This window comes from Lynx canadensis, chromosome E1 (assembly GCF_007474595.2).
Source record: "Lynx canadensis isolate LIC74 chromosome E1, mLynCan4.pri.v2, whole genome shotgun sequence".
Taxonomy (NCBI): domain Eukaryota; kingdom Metazoa; phylum Chordata; class Mammalia; order Carnivora; family Felidae; genus Lynx; species Lynx canadensis.
In genome coordinates this window covers 2,075,727-2,090,829 of record NC_044316.2, presented here as the reverse complement: position 1 = coordinate 2,090,829, position 15,103 = coordinate 2,075,727, and the positions used below count along the sequence as shown (strand labels likewise).

At 63.1% G+C, this 15,103-nt stretch overlaps 2 protein-coding genes across 6 annotated transcripts; one reads left to right on the top strand and one right to left on the bottom strand.

Annotated features, from left to right (window-relative positions):
- Positions 1 to 363: 363 nt before the first annotated feature.
- DVL2 (dishevelled segment polarity protein 2) lies at positions 364 to 8,039 on the top strand. 4 transcript variants are annotated; one of them, XM_030296130.1, is made up of 15 exons: positions 364 to 755; positions 3,150 to 3,219; positions 3,489 to 3,634; positions 3,729 to 3,826; positions 3,944 to 4,079; positions 4,202 to 4,292; positions 4,438 to 4,507; positions 4,597 to 4,736; positions 4,817 to 4,893; positions 5,379 to 5,446; positions 5,617 to 5,745; positions 5,834 to 5,986; positions 6,111 to 6,290; positions 6,706 to 6,921; positions 7,048 to 8,039. In XM_030296130.1, exons 1-15 carry the CDS (start codon positions 562 to 564, stop codon positions 7,494 to 7,496), a joined length of 2,217 nt encoding a protein of 738 aa, XP_030151990.1. In that variant the 5' UTR covers positions 364 to 561; the 3' UTR covers positions 7,497 to 8,039. The 4 variants fall into 4 exon arrangements, with proteins under 4 accessions (XP_030151990.1, XP_030151989.1, XP_030151992.1 ...); XM_030296129.1 differs by having other exon boundaries at positions 3,729 to 3,838; XM_030296132.1 differs by having other exon boundaries at positions 366 to 755; positions 5,834 to 5,965.
- On the bottom strand, positions 7,978 to 13,676 carry ACADVL (acyl-CoA dehydrogenase very long chain). Of its 2 annotated transcripts, none has more exons than XM_030296121.2 (20): positions 13,537 to 13,667; positions 13,377 to 13,452; positions 13,047 to 13,112; positions 12,889 to 12,961; positions 12,735 to 12,799; positions 12,264 to 12,398; positions 11,709 to 11,853; positions 11,308 to 11,437; positions 11,079 to 11,204; positions 10,516 to 10,714; positions 10,203 to 10,307; positions 9,683 to 9,769; positions 9,533 to 9,595; positions 9,330 to 9,431; positions 9,150 to 9,247; positions 9,002 to 9,074; positions 8,829 to 8,901; positions 8,659 to 8,731; positions 8,493 to 8,568; positions 7,978 to 8,418 (listed from the first exon to the last, which is right to left on the bottom strand). In XM_030296121.2, the coding sequence occupies exons 1-20, from the start codon at positions 13,596 to 13,598 to the stop codon at positions 8,278 to 8,280; spliced, it is 1,968 nt and encodes a 655-aa protein (XP_030151981.1). In that variant the 5' UTR covers positions 13,599 to 13,667; the 3' UTR covers positions 7,978 to 8,277. The 2 variants fall into 2 exon arrangements, with proteins under 2 accessions (XP_030151981.1, XP_030151980.1); XM_030296120.2 differs by having other exon boundaries at positions 8,113 to 8,418; positions 13,590 to 13,676.
- Positions 13,677 to 15,103: the final 1,427 nt, after the last annotated feature.

Below are 15,103 nucleotides of genomic sequence, written 5' to 3'. Positions count from 1 at the left end.
CCCCCCGACACGCACGCTCCAGGGTATCAGACTTGCTCGGAGCACCCCGCCTGAGCGGAGCAGAGCAGGGTGGGTGCTGGCGGGGGGCGGGGGGGGGGCAGAGGCCGGGTGGACGCGGGTGGGGACACATTCGGGGGCGGGGCCGTTGAGGGTTGGGAGACCGTTGCTGAAAGCAACGATCACGTGTCAGGGGCCCTGGGAGGAGCCGGGGGTCACGTGACCGGGAGGAGGTCACGTGGCGGAGGGCGGGCCGACGTGGACCACGTGACATGGGGAGAGGTGGGCGGGGTGCTGAAGGGCGCCCGCGACGTCGGCGGCGGTGGCGCGCGGCGGAGGAGGAGGCGGCGGCGGCGTCTACGGCCTCGGGTCGAGCCCTACGGCCCGTCCCCCCTTCCCTCGGCCGCCACCCCGCTGCCCCCCGCCCTCCGCCCCGCTGCCCCTCTCCGGCGCCGGGCCGGTCCTGGTCGCCTCGCGCGTCGGGTGGCGGGTGTGCGCAGGCGCGGCGGGGGCGCTTCGCCCCTTTGGGTGGGCGGCGGAGCCCGGGAGCGCGCGGGCGAGACCATGGCGGGCAGCGGCGCGGGGGGCGGTGGTGTCGGGGAGACGAAGGTGATTTACCACCTGGATGAAGAAGAGACCCCGTACCTGGTGAAGATTCCCGTCCCCGCGGAGCGCATCACCCTGGGCGATTTCAAGAGCGTCCTGCAGCGGCCCGCGGGCGCTAAGTACTTTTTCAAGTCAATGGATCAGGATTTCGGGTGAGCGCGAGGCCTAGATTGCAGCCGATGGGGGGCCGTGCTGGCGTGGATTGGGCAATATCGAGGGGCACAGGTCTGCTCTGGGCCGTACTGGGTTTTCTGGGTTCTAGTGGAGCAGATTGTGTTATGCTGGGGTTAGATTGCCTATCCCAGGACGGGCAAGGTTATGCTTGGACAGATTGGGGCGCTCGGCGCTGTAGGACGACAGACTGGGCTGTGCTAAACCAGATTAGGGGAGATTAGGCTATCCTGGAATAGAGTGGGACACAGTGCTTTATTTGGGGGGGTGCTGAATTCACCCATCCTGTATTCCGAGCAGTCCTGTAGCACACAGGCTGTGAGGGATGTCGTGGAATCTTCGGGTATAGATTGATTTGTGTTGGGGCAATTTGGGACATCTTGGACTGCATTAGAGCAGACAGGATTGTTTGGGGACGTTCTGGTATGTACTAATGCAAAGAATGCTGTATTGGGATGTTCTAGGCTGCCATGGGGTAGATGAGACTGTTTGGGAAAAACTTGGGCCACCCTGGTCTCTACTGGGTTGTATTGGTTGATGTTAGTTTTTGCTGGGGTTTGGTTTTTTATTGAGCCTCAGTACAGGGGCAGACAAGCAGGGTTTTGGGGGGTCTATGCCGGTACGGGCAACTGTATAGGGATAATCCGCTCTATATTGGTACAGACAGCTGCGTGTGAGGACGTTCTCGGCTGTTTCTAAAATATATTGGGCTATTCTGGAGTAATTTGGGTCATTCTGGACTCGACTAGGATTTTTAGTACACAGTGAGCCCTTTTGGGTTTATAGCTCTTGAGACGGAGCCCTCCACCTTCAGCTCTTGAAGGCAGGCTGGATTAGACTGGGGCAGTCTGGCTTCTATGGATAGCTGAACAGACTGGCTTCTACCGAGAAAGACTGTTTGTTGGATGTTGGGAAGGCGGTATTATCTTGGGAGTTACCTGGGGTTGACTGATTGATTGGTTGATTTTGAGAGAGAGAGACGGAAAGAGCAAGAGGGGGAGGGAGAAAGAGATGGGGAGCAGAGGATCTGAAGCAGGCTCTGCACTGACAGCAGCGAGCCCGATGTGGAGCTCGAACCCAGGAACCGTGAGATCATGACCTGAGCCGAAGTTGGATGCTCAACCAACCGAGCCACCCAGGCGCCCCCTGGGACTTGGCTGGGATTTAAATCAAGGTTCTACTGTTTGTTAGCAGTATGTTGACGTAGTTAGTATAGAAAATCTCACATAGGTGCGTGGCGCACAGCAGCTTTTCAGTAAGTTGGTACCGTTGTTAATAACGTCGGGTCTGACCTGTCCGTAAGCGAGGTTATGGTGTGACGTAAGACGCAGTGATTTGCCAGACTAGGTTATGCCGAAACTGAATTATGTTACAAAACATTCTGTGTTGTATCGAAGTTGATTGACAGTGATTGGGCTGAGTTGTCCCATTGGTAACAAATGGGATTAAGATGTCACATATCCAGGCTTCTAGAACCACGTTAAGCCAGAGGGTTAATGAGACAGGCTGTTCGAATTTGGAGGTGAGAATGTGTGTGTGTGAGAGAGAGAGCCCGTTGAGAGTAGAGATTCTCGTAGTTCGTGTATTTATTCAACCAACGTTTGTTGACGCTTAACAAGTGTCCGGTCTGTTGCTGTGTGGCCAGGACAGGGTGCCGAACAGAATAGGCGGCCGTGATTTCACGTGGTGGGTGAGAAGAAGGAGCGAGTCGTGTCCATCCTGACGCTGGGCTTTGGGGTCTGTCAGGCAAGACAGGTTGCTTGGTGCAGAGACCTGTGGGAAGCACGGGGTGGGGGGTGGGGGGCGGGTCACGGCTGGGGTTCGTCTGTCCCTGGGCGGGCCCCGCCTAGTGAGGAGGTACCATTTTTGGTCTAGCGGGTGTTTTCACGTGGGGAAAAGTAGCCCATTTGGAGAGCTCTCTGGGAGGGAGGGAGAGAGAGAAAAGCAAGGAAAACGTGAGACTAGAGGCTTCGGGACCAAAGGTTTTGGGGACAGGGTGTGAGGAGTGGGGTGGGGGTTGGGGGAGGTGCCGGCAAGGCTCCTAAGGTGAGACAGACCTACCTGTAGGGTCACCCAAGGGGACAGGACGGTCTCTGAGATCCGAGTGAGAAGTTGGAAGCAGACCCCAGGAAATCTTTGGAGCAGCATTGAGCCCGGAGGATGAGTTGGGGAGAGAAGGAAGGAAAGGGAGTGAATGGGGAGACCCCGTAGGTGTGCAAGCGAAGGGTTTCAGCGTCAGGGAAGAGGACTGGGTCAGGGCTAGAGAAAGTCGGCGCCCCCGAGCTCCATGGATGCGGGTCAGGAGGTTTGAATTGGGGGTGTGTTGGGGGGGTGGTGAGGCCAGTCTCACCGGCCTTTGTGCCCTCTCTCGGCAGGGTGGTGAAGGAGGAGATTTCAGATGACAGCGCCCGCCTCCCCTGCTTCAACGGAAGGGTGGTGTCCTGGGTGAGCGGCCGTCCCTCTCACGCCGCCAGGCGCTCTGAGCCTCAGTGTCCCCGGCCCACTCGTTGGAGGCCCTGGCTCTTTGCTTCCTCGGCGGCTTGGAGAGCCAGCCGCGGCCCATCAGCCTCCTCTGGGGCCCGTACTGCCAGCTCCTGCTTTCTCTCTGCTCATCCCAAGCCCCGTCCTCGCTCAGACCCACCCCCTGTCCCTCTCCCCGTCCTGGGACGCCTCACTTCCTGGTCGAGCCGGTTTCTCGTCTTTGTACTTTTCAGCTGGTGTCATCGGATAACCCCCAACCCGAGGTGGCTCCCCCAGCCCACGAGCCTCGGACCGAGCTGGCGCCACCGCCGCCACCGTTACCCCCTTTGCCGCCGGAGAGGACCAGTGGCATTGGCGACTCCAGACCTCCATCCTTCCAGTGAGATTGGGGATCCTTGAGTCCAGGGGAGGGAGTCGAGGACGTGAAGCCCCAGCCCACTGATGCGGGCTGCGAACCGTCTCTGCCCGTCCAGCCCTAACGTGTCCAGCAGCCGGGAAAACCTGGAGCCCGAGACAGAAACGGAGTCGGTGGTGTCTCTGCGGCGGGAACGGCCTCGCAGGAGAGACAGCAGTGAGCATGGCGGTGAGGGGGGGCGGGCCCGAGGCCGGGTCCTCCGGGAACCCCGGGGAGGGCGGTGGTGGGAGTGAGGAGGGGGGACAGCTTCCTGAGGTTCCTGTTCATGCTCAGCGGGGGGCCACAGGCCTGGCGGCCCCTCGAGGCTGGAGCGCCACCTGGCCGGGTACGAGAGCTCCTCGACGCTCATGACCAGCGAGCTGGAGAGCACCAGCCTGGGCGACTCTGACGACGACGACACCATGAGCAGGTAGGGCACCGCCCATCCTCCTGTCCTCCTCCTCCTCCTCCTCCTATCCCTCCTCTGCCCATCCTCCCTTCCTCCCCTTTCCCCCACCCCCCCACCCCGTGACCACCTCCGCCTCCCGACAGGTTCAGCAGCTCCACGGAGCAGAGCAGCGCCTCCCGCCTCCTGAAGCGCCACCGGCGGCGGAGGAAGCAGCGGCCGCCCCGCCTGGAGAGGGTGAGGGGGCTCTCACGGGACAGCTGGCCCTTGGAGAAGTCGGGGGCCTTGGTTCAGGGGGTACGAGGGCACAGGAAGCGAGCACCCCAGGGCCCGTCCCTGGGTCATCGGAGGCAGTGCGGCTCCTTCCCCGTTTCCCCGACAGGCCTCGTCCTTCAGCAGCGTCACCGACTCCACCATGTCCCTCAACATCATCACGGTCACGCTCAACATGGGTACGGGGGAGCCCGGGCGGGGGCCGGGTCTGCGGGGGCCCGGGGGGCGCGCGGCGGGCTGCCCCCGGTCACCCGCGCCCCCTCCGCAGAGAAGTACAACTTCCTGGGCATCTCCATCGTGGGCCAGAGCAACGAGCGGGGCGACGGCGGCATCTACATCGGCTCCATCATGAAGGGGGGCGCCGTGGCGGCCGACGGGCGCATCGAGCCGGGCGACATGTTGCTGCAGGTGCGCTGGTCCTGGGCCCCGGGGCGGGGCGTAGGGTTGGGGGCCCCGGCGGCCTCTGACCCCGCTGGCCCGGCTTCCAGGTGAACGACGTGAACTTCGAGAACATGAGCAACGACGACGCGGTGCGGGTGCTGCGGGACATCGTGCACAAGCCGGGGTGAGCCGCTGGCCCGGCCTGGGTCTGCTCTCCTAGTGGTGGCGGCGTCTCGGTTAGCGGGGGCGTGATATCACGCGTGTCCCGAGAGCGCGAGGTGGGACCGTGTGACGTGACAAGTAACCGTGGCGTGGGGGTGCCTGTGTGAGCCCGACTCAGATCGTGACCTAGAAGGTGGCCGGCGCCTCCCGACGCCCTGTCCTCGGTCTCCCCAGAGGGCATTGTTCTCCTGCCTTGCTGTCACTGCTCCATTCTGTCCCCCCACCTCGTGTGCGTGTGCACGCGTGTATGCGTGTTCGTGAACCGCATCGGTTAGCTCTCTGGTTCCCGGACTTACACTCAGCGGCATTTCTAGACTGGTCTGCGTTGGTGGGTCTCTCTGTCTCTGGTGTCTTCTCCATCCTGTCCCTCAGCCCGTCAGTTCCGGGCCCGCACACTCCCGAGCCCTTGCCAGCCACCCCCACCTGACCGCTTCTCCCCTCCCACAGCCCCATCGTGCTGACGGTGGCCAAGTGCTGGGATCCCTCTCCCCAGGCCTACTTCACCCTTCCTCGGAGTGAGTGGCGCCCGGGAGGGTCTGTGGCTGCCTGGGCAAGAGAGCAGGGGTCGGGGTTGGGCCTCCACGTGGCGGGAGGCGGTGGGGGAGGGTCGGGAGGGAGGCGGGGTGGGAGTCTGAGTCGGGGAGGGCCGGGGAAGCATCCGTCTCGGGGGCCTCCTCTGTCCCAGACGAGCCCATCCAGCCCATTGACCCCGCTGCCTGGGTGTCCCACTCCGCCGCGCTGACGGGCACCTTCCCAGCCTATCCGGGCTCCTCGTCCATGAGCACCATGACATCGGGGTCCTCTCTGCCTGACGGTGAGCCCCCAGCCCCGCCTCTCTCCCCTCCCCGGGAGGCCTCCCAGTGGTGCTGGGGCCCTACCCTGCCGCCTCCTTTCTCTGACAGGTTGTGAGGGGCGGGGTCTCTCCATCCACACAGACATGGCGTCTGTGACCAAGGCCATGGCAGCTCCCGAATCTGGACTGGAAGTTCGGGACCGCATGTGGCTCAAGATCACCATCCCTAACGCCTTCCTGGGTAGCTCCGGTCTCTGGGCAGGTGGTGCTGGGGAGGGGTGGGGGGGGGCGGGGCAGGAGGCCCAGGCTGAGAAGGGCCCAGGCAGGGGTGACGCAGCAGTCGGGGAGGAAAACCTGAGCGCTTTTTCTGCTCCGTGTGCCCCCAGGCTCGGACGTAGTTGACTGGCTTTACCATCACGTGGAAGGCTTTCCTGAGCGCCGGGAGGCCCGCAAATACGCCAGCGGGCTGCTCAAGGCTGGCCTCATCCGACACACGGTGAACAAAATCACCTTCTCTGAGCAGTGCTATTACGTGTTCGGGGACCTCAGTGGCGGCTGTGAGAGCTGTAAGTGCCCCCCCCCCGCCCCCCTCCCCGCCCCTTCCTGTCTCCGGCCCACAGCCAGCCAGGGTGCCCGTGGTCACTTGAGCAGTGTGTGTCCTGCGTCAGGCCCCGCCCCGGCCAACGTCCACTTGCGTCCTGCCTCTCGAGCCGTGCGCCACGTGCAGGGCTGTGTGCTGGGGGGAGCGGAGTCTCCTGAGTCTCAGGAGAGCGTGGGACTCGGGGCCCTGGGTGAGCTCTGCCCTGACCGCGGCAGAGGGGTGGGTGTTTCCTGTCAGAGGCCCTCGTCTCCGCCCCCCCCCCCCCCCCCCCCCCCCCGTCGTGGATGGTTCTGGGGAAGCAGTGCCCGGTTTCCCTCCTTTCACCATCTTTGCGTCCTGGCCACTGGAAGCAGTGACTCCCAGTCTCCCTCGCTCTCCAGACCTGGTCAACCTGTCCCTGAACGATGACGGTTCCAGCGGGGCTTCGGACCAGGACACCTTGGCCCCTCTGCCTGGGGCGACCCCGTGGCCCCTGCTGCCCACCTTCTCCTACCAGTACCCGGCCCCGCACCCGTACAGCCCCCAGCCGCCACCCTACCATGAGCTCTCATCCTACACCTACGGCGGGGGCAGTGCCAGCAGCCAGCACAGCGAGGGTAAGTCGCGGCTAGATGCCAGCGGCGGGGGGGGATGCAGGCAGGAGAGGCTGGTGCGGGGGTGGGGGGGGTGACCCGGGGCCGCTGGGCTAGGGCTCAGTTGGCCTCCCCTCCTCCACCCCACAGGGAGCCGGAGCAGTGGGTCAACACGGAGCGACGGGGGGGCGGGGCGTACGGGGAGGCCTGAGGAGCGGGCCCCCGAGTCCAAGTCCGGCAGCGGCAGTGAGTCCGAGCCCTCCACCCGGGGGGGCAGCCTTCGGCGGGGCGGGGACCCTGGTGGGGCTGGTGACGGGGGCCCACCCCCTTCCAGAGGCTCTTCGGGGGGCGCGCCCAATCTCCGAGCCCACCCCGGGCTGCATCCCTACGGACCACCCCCTGGCATGGCCCTCCCCTACAATCCCATGATGGTGGTCATGGTGCCCCCACCCCCACCCCCCGTGCCTCCAGCAGTGCAGCCCCCGGGGGCCCCTCCGGTCAGAGACCTGGGCTCTGTGCCCCCGGAGCTGACCGCCAGCCGCCAGAGCTTCCACATGGCCATGGGCAACCCCAGTGAGTTCTTTGTGGATGTTATGTAGAGCACGTGGCGGGCCTGTCCAGTCAGCGCTTGGTGCTTCTGTCCTGTGCCGGGGGTCTCGTCCGTCACGTGCCTGGCACTCCTCTGGCTCAGCTCAGCCCGGCCTGTGGGCTGCTGGGAGGCGGCCGCCCCTGGGACTCTCACCAGCAGTGCCTGGTTCCTCCCCTATCCCTCCGGGGGTGCGCAAGGGACCTTGGGTTATTTTTAGCTTTACTGTTTTTGTACGCCTTTTGGGGGGGGGGGTCGAAGTAGACTTTCGTACGTTTTTTGGACTATTTTTTTAGTAGATGTTTCTCTTTTTATACGAAGAACCTCTATCTCCTGGGCCCTTCCCAACCCGAAATGTGACCTCCTCCTCTGTCCGTCCAACTCTGTCCTGTGCAGGGTAGCGGTGGTCAGCGGTACCCTGGGAGGAGGAAGGGCTGGGCACCCTAGACAGCAAAGGAAGGTGGGGTGTTCGGTCTCGGGGGCCCGTGTAGCTACTTTTGTTACTCTATTTATTTAGTCACCTGTATAAGACACCAAATAAAGCAATAGAGGCCAACTGCGCACGCCTCTGGCTCCTTTCTTTGGGAGGGAGGCAGGCAGTGAGGGAGAGAACTGAGGCAGCAGCGAGGCACGGCTGGTGAGAACCTTTACTTGTGAGGCAGGCAGTGGGCCTCCGAGAGCAGCCGCCGCCCGGGGGCCAGGCCCTCCTTAAGGCAGAACGAGGGGGCTGGGCTTTGGCTTGGGAGAAGGCACGGGGGGGGGGGGGGGCCCGGCGGGCAGGTGGCGGGGAGTCCTCAGAAGCCGAGGGGGTTGCTGGTGACCACACCGCCTCGCTCCACCAAGGCCGTGGAGATGCTTTTGAAGTTCCGGAAGAGCTCCTGTTGCTGCGGGTCAGACTGCAGAGCGGTCATGGTCTCCCGGACCCGCGCGGCCGCCTGGGGAGAGGGCAGGAGAGGTCCAGGCCTGCGCCTCCGGCCCCCCGCGCGCCCTCGGTAACCCCGAGCCTCACCTCGATACACCAGCTGTCGCAGAGCATCTTCTCGTGCTGGGCTGTAGGGTGGCCCTCGCTCAGGGATCTCGAGGCCCTGGTGCACGGCAAGAAGAGACCACACAGCTGGGCTGGGAGCCCCAACCCGGGGCCCCTGCGGCTCAGGCCTCCCACGCCACCCCCTCACCTGGACAGCACTACCACCATGGTGTAGAGGTCAATGGCACTGTCTGCCAGACGCTGCAGCACAAACTGTTCATCTGTCGGGTACGTGGGACGGCGGGGTGGGGGGGTGTCAGCCGGAGGGAGAGGGAGCGGGGGGGGGGGGGGGGGGGGGGGGGGGTAGATCTCACTCACTGACAATCCCCTTCTTGTGTTTTATCAGCTTGGCCTCCACCACGGTGGCGAACTGCTCCAAGGCCTGCACCACCTGCCCCGAGAGGAGAGGAGAGGAGAGGAGAGGGGCTGGGGGAGGGAGCCCAGCCGCACGGGCCCTCCGCCGCCTCCTTCAGGCCCGCCCGACTACTCACCAGCTCCCCGCTGCGGCTCAGCTCCTGGTGGATGACGCCGCTGAGACTCAGGCCACTGCCCAGCCCTGCCCGCCTGAGAGGACGGCGAGAGTGACGGGTCAGTGGCCGCCCCGTGCCCCTACCGGCCCCACCCCGGCTCTGAGCTGACCTCCTCAGCTGCTTGCCCGCCTCGCCTAAGAGAAGGCCGGCGTTCCCAAAAGGATTCTTCAGAGCATTGCCGAGTCCAGAGAGTTCCTTTCCTTTGTCCTGTGTGGGGAGAGGGCCTAGTGCTCAGGACACGCTCTTCTCCCTACTCCCACGCCTCCGCCCCCACCCCGTTCCCTCTTACCATACAGCCCTGCAGAGCCACAAAGAGTCGGAGAATGTCGTTCGTCCCTTCGAAGATCCGGAAGATGCGAAGATCTCGGAGAACGCGCTCCACCCCGGGCTCCTGCCACAGGAAGTCAGAACGTACACCCCTGCCGAGGGGCACCCACCTGCCCCGCCCCCCGTCCCAGCCGTGGCCACCCGGGGCACAGAGCCAGCCTGTACCTTCATGAAGCCCATGCCGCCCATGACCTGGATGCACTCGTCGGTCACCTTCCAGGCCGCCTCCTGGGAACAGAGAAGGGCCCTGTAAGACTGGTCTTGGAGCCAAGCTCCCACGCTGGGCTCTCCCGCCCTGTGGGCCTGGGACCTCACCGAGCCAAAGATCTTACTGATGGCGGCTTCTATCTGGAAGTCCGTGGATCCCTGGTCCATGTTGGCACTCACCATGTAAGCCATGGACTGAGGTTGCGGGGTGGGGACACGGAAAGGAAAAGCAGTGCGTCAGACTCGACCCGACCACCTGCGTCTGCCCTAGCTCCTCGTGGCCCTGGCCTTCACCTTCTAGCTCCACCCATCAGGCACGGTGAAACCCTGGGTCCCCCGAGTCAGTTCACTGGGGGCTTCTGGGCATCTGACTTCTTTGAAGGGGGTGAAGAGGTACGGGCGGGGGTGCACACGGAATAAACTTCAGCTACTTCTGGAAGCATCTCCGAACGGCACGGCTCTCCCCCTCGTGCAGCGACTGAGCCGACTACGCCTCCCCGCATCCCCTAGGGCATTGGTGTGAAGCTGGAGACCCACTGCCCCAGGTGCTGCTGGGGGTCGTGGTCCGACCGACGACGGGGAAGAAGGCCCCGGGGCTCTGGGGAGCGCGGCGCGGGAAGACTCTCACCTCAGTCACGTAGTGCAGTATAGCCATCCGGGCCAGCTTCTCCTGGATCAGCCCAAAGTTGTGAATTTTATCCCCAAACTGGGTACGATTCGTAGCATGATCCACCTGGAAGAAGGCACACGGGTCCCACCGTGGTTAACCCAGTGCCCCCGCCCCCCCTCCGGCAGAGGGGCTGGGTTGGACACAGACCTGAGCCATCAGGCCTGGGAGCTGCCAGCATGGGAGGGGTTTCTGGGGGGACGGAATACCCTCAAGGGGACAGGGCCACATGGGAAGGGGGACCGTGTGGCTTCTGTCCAGGCATGGTACTCACCGCCTTAGCGATGATGCCCTTCATGGTGCCTGCAAGGGCCGCGGCCATGCCGAACCTTCCGTTGTTGAGAATGTGCATGGCGACCTTGAAGCCACCCCCTACCTCGCCCAGCACGTTTTCTGCCGGCACCCGTACTCCGTCAAAGTACACCTCTGCCGTGTTTGAGGCCTTGATGCCCATCTTCTTCTCCGGGGGCCCGCTGTGACAGGGTGGGGTGGAGAAGCAGAGGTGTGCTCAACAGGTCGCGGGGGTGGGGGGGGGGGCATTTGTTGCCAGCCAAGGAGGAATTACATCGGCCAGGAAAGGGCGTGGGAGGGTGCGGGCAACTGTCCCTGCCTGCCCGGAGGGGAAGGATGCCTGGCTATGTAGCCCACCGGATGCCGGGCTCGCTGGTTGCAGGAGCCGGACCTTTATGTTGGTTCTGTGCAGATTGGTCCCAAAGAGAACGTGCCATCTAGCTCTTTGGGTTTTGCACACGTCCCCGGGGTGACCTGTGATGCCGTCTGCTCTGTGCTGCCCCCAAACCTGGCCTGACCTTTTCCTTCCTCCCCAAACCCACTCACTGGGTAACACCTCCAAAGCTCCTTTCCACCACAAAAGCTGTGATCTTCTCTTTCACGGCCCCCGTGGCTGCATCTGTAACTGGTGTCTTGGCAAAGACTGTGAAGATATCTGCCAGGCCCCCGTTACTGTGGACAAAGGAGGGCCAGTCAGGGTGCGGAGGACAGGACAGAACAGTGGGGGCCGGGAGCTGGGTGGAGGTGGACAGGAGGAAAGAAACGGGAAGATTGCCTGATCCAAATCTTGCTTCCATTGAGGGTGTAATATTTTCCACAGGGGCTGGGCACAGCCGAACTCCGGATGGAGGCTGCATCCGACCCACTGGAGGGCTCGGTTAGACAGAAAGCAGCTATGGTCTCCCCTGGAGGTAGACAGTGCCTTTAAACGGGGTCCTGATGGGCATCAGAGGCCCCTCACTGCACCTTTCCCTCCCCAACACACACACACACACACACACACACACAACTCCTTCTTAACATCTCTGGCATCCCGTTCACCTTCTTCACATTTCCCGACCAGCACACTGATACCTTCCCAGAATCTTGCCCAACCGACCCACCCAGCTGTGTGGTGACCTTAGTACCACTGGCCCAGGATGCCCCCAGTCCCTGGGTCTCTCGGGGCTGCCTCACCAGATGCCAGTTTGGGGAGGTACTTTTCTTTCTGAGCCTTTGTGCCAAAGAGCAGGATGCCTTTGAATCCGATGCTCTGATGGGCCCCCAGGGTGATGCCCACGCCAAGGTCATGAGTGCCCACGATCTCCACTAAGCGGGCGTACTGCGGGGAAAAGCAGGCATCCGGGGCTATTACTGGCTGCATGGGGCCGTAGCAGGGAAGTGTGGGCCACAGGCAGGGCCTGACCTGGGCAGCCCACACTGTGACTAGAGAGCCAAAACGTCACCGTGATAGAGAGGGACACCGGTGTCTCCCCAGCTCTTGGGAGAGAGGCTTCCTAACCTATTGTCAGTCTCTGCCATTAGGACTTGTGAGCCTGGGAGAAGTCCACAGCCCTAAGGGACTGTGTCCAGTTTGGTGATTTGTTTGGGACAGGTATGTGCATCCTGGGAGGGTCAACACGGGCAGGTATTTGGTGGACCTGAGCCTTGGGTCAGGTGAGCAAGGAACTTAATCACGGCAAAGCTGGGGTAGACTGGGATGCTGGGAGTGACCGAGGGGACCCCCCTCACCTGGGTGTTACAGAGGCCCACGCCGCCCAGTTCGCTGGGCACTTGCAGACCAAAGGCCCCCAGCTCCTTGAGACCCTGTATAGTGGTCTCCTCCACCTCCTCCATCATGTCGTTCTTGGCAGGATCGTTGACCTCCTGGGGAGGGTGGGCACAGGATGCATCCACGCTCCTTTTTTTTTTTTTTTCTTTTCCAAAATTTTCTTAAGTTTATTTATGTTGAGAGAGAGCAAGTGGGGGGAGGGACAGAGACCGGGAAAGAGAATCCCAAGCAGGTTCTACCCGGTCAGCTCAGAGCCTGAGGCAGGGCCAGGACCCACGAATTGAGACATCACGACCAGAGCTGAGACCAAGAGCTGGAGGCCCAATTGACTGAGTCACCAGACGCCACCAAGCTCCTTTTAAACTGCTGAACACCTCTCCCACCCCATCAGGAACCAAGCTATCAATTCCCCCGCCCCAGTCACTCCTCACCTCAAAGAAACGGGACACAGGCCCCACCAGCTCTTTGAGAAACTGTGTCTGCTCCTCGTTGAGCACTGTGGGGGTGGGGAAGGACAGGCTGGTCAGGCCGCCCAGGCGGTCAAGGGAAGCTGCCTTGCCCCACCCAGCTGTGACTACCCCTTACCAGAGGGGTAAGGGAACACCTGGTCGGTGGTGAGCTGGCCCCGAAACATCCCGGCTGCAAAGGACTTCGATTCCTGCGCAGGGAGAAGGGGGTTTCAGGGAGCTGTCCGCGGTGGGTGAGCCCCTGGCTTAGCAACTCCCGGCCTGGGGGCCACCTACCGCCTTGGCCTGCTTCTCCTGGGTCGAAGCCTCAGGGGAAAGGGGATCTGACTTCTCCAGAACCGCCTGGGGAGACGTTTAGTTAGCGAGGCCGGGAAGGGGCTTCCGAGATGCCAAGGAGAGTCCAGGGGGACAGCTGGGTGGCGGCGTCGGGCGGGTGCGGCGACCTTTCCCCCAATTCCATCACCAGGGCACCCTGGCCTGACCTTTCCCCTACTTTCGGCGGCAGGTGACCAGGGTGGAGAGGGAGACCCCTGCCGGCGGCGGGGAAGGGGACGCCGGGGCGGACCCCCACTCCCACACGCCGCGCCCCAGGCCGCCGTCACTCACCTGAGTCGCCCCACTGGCATAGGGTCGCCGGGCCAGGCCGAGCGGGGACTGCCCCAGGAGCGCACGGGGCCACGAGCTGTTGGGGAGCGGGGGTTTCAGTCCCGGTCCGGTCCCCAGGTCCGAGGCCACCCCCACTCCATCCCTTCTGTCGGACACACACCTTCCGACCCCCAACCTCCGCAGCTGCTGCCCCACGATCGGGGCCGTCCGTACCGCCTGCATCTTCGAACCGCTCGAGCCGCCGCCGCCTCGAGCGCGGAACTAGCGCCGCGGTCCCGTCTGCCAGAGTCTGGGCGCCCCCACCTAGTCTTGACTCTTGCTCCACAATGCACCGCGAGGTGGGCGGGCGGGGCTTCCGGCCTCGGGGCATGCCGGGAGCTGTAGTTCCGGCGCGCCCTCGGCCTCTGTATTCTGGTTGACCTAGGGCGGTCTCCGAACGTCCCCGCCTCCCCCAAACGCCTGGTCCCGCCTGTCCCACCTAGAGTGTGGGAGGGGTGATGGGACCGGCTGGGACGGAAGAGGGAGAGGCTTAGGCGACCGCAGCCAGAGGGATGGAGGGTAGACGGAAAGGAGGACTTCCCAGGTGGAGTTGGAAGGGAGAGGTGGGAAGGAAGAAGCTTACGATAGATGCCAGAGGCAGAGGCACGGAAAGACGACCCATTGGGGTCCCTTGTGAAATCCGTCTCCACCCACACGAAAGGCAGGGACACGGTGGGGTGGGGGGCTCCAGCTGCAGGGCGAGTGTCCCAAGCACATTTCTCCTGAGACCTAGGAGCTGTCACTAACTTTGGAAACACCTGAATTTTCAGCGTAGGACCGTCCCCTCCCCTCTGCCAATTCGCTGCCTCCCCTTGAGGGCCTCTGAGACCTTCCTGAACGCCTGTCTCTGTCTGCCCTTGTTCCTGAGACCATGTGCCCAGGCTAGACGGCTGGCATTCTGGTTGCTTCCCAGCCTGTGAGGAGCTGTAGGGGTGCTCACGTCCCCCAGCCCCCACTTCTCTAGCCCTGGGCCGAGGAGTCCTGGGTAACTCATACCCCCTCTCTGCCATCCTTACTGGGAACCCCCCCCCCCAAGGAAAGATCTGGGCTCAGCTTCCTCTCCTTTGGGGTGGCTGGAGCCTCCTTGGGGGGGGGCCCTTCCCTCCTCCCCTCAAAAAGTGTAGCAAACTCTCATCCATGGCTCCGTGGCTCTGGGGAGAGAGGCCAGGGTGCGAAGTTCCAGGAGGAGATAAGACTGCCTCCTTAGGCTAACAGCTGGAACTGGGTGGGGAGAAGGCAGCTCAGCTCCAACCCTGCGGATTAGGGAGATTAAAGTGACAGAAGAGAGAGATGTCCGAGGGACCCAGAGGTGAAAAACGAAAGGCCTGGGGGCTTGAGCTGGTGGGGGCGGGGACTGGGATTTGGGGACCCTTCTCCTGAACCTTCCCACAGAATCTGGGGTGAAAAGGCACAGGCTGGGGAAGGTGAATGTCTTGGTCCCTCTGTCTCTTCCCTGTCCCAACCCCACCCCCATTATTCTCCAGCTCCCCGGTCAGCCCTCTGGCTCCTGGCCCCCCCACTACTGCGGTGGGCACCCCCTCTCCTCACCGTGCTGCACAGTGACCTCTTCCAGGCCTTGCTGGGTGAGTAGCCCCAATCATCTGAGGGGCAGTGTTTGGAAAGGGCTGGCCTGGGCCTGTGAGGGCAATGCCCAAACCCGGGGGCTGGTCCCCTTGGTCCAAGCAGGG

Bases quoted from the DNA above. Each gene is read 5' to 3' on its own strand.
- DVL2 (XM_030296129.1), top strand. From the start codon at position 562: ATGGCGGGCAGCGGCGCGGGGGGCGGTGGTGTCGGGGAGACGAAGGTG. The intron at 3,635-3,728 runs GTGAGATTGGGG...CTGCCCGTCCAG, and splicing joins TCCAGACCTCCATCCTTCCA to CCCTAACGTGTCCAGCAGCC. The intron at 4,080-4,201 runs GTAGGGCACCGC...GCCTCCCGACAG, and splicing joins GACGACGACACCATGAGCAG to GTTCAGCAGCTCCACGGAGC.
- ACADVL (XM_030296121.2), bottom strand. From the start codon at position 13,598: ATGCAGGCGGTACGGACGGCCCCGATCGTGGGGCAGCAGCTGCGGAGG. The intron at 12,962-13,046 runs GTAGGTGGCCCC...CTCCCTGCGCAG, and splicing joins AGGAGAAGCAGGCCAAGGCG to GAATCGAAGTCCTTTGCAGC. The intron at 11,438-11,708 runs GTGAGGCAGCCC...GTCTACCTCCAG, and splicing joins CCTCCCCAAACTGGCATCTG to GGGAGACCATAGCTGCTTTC.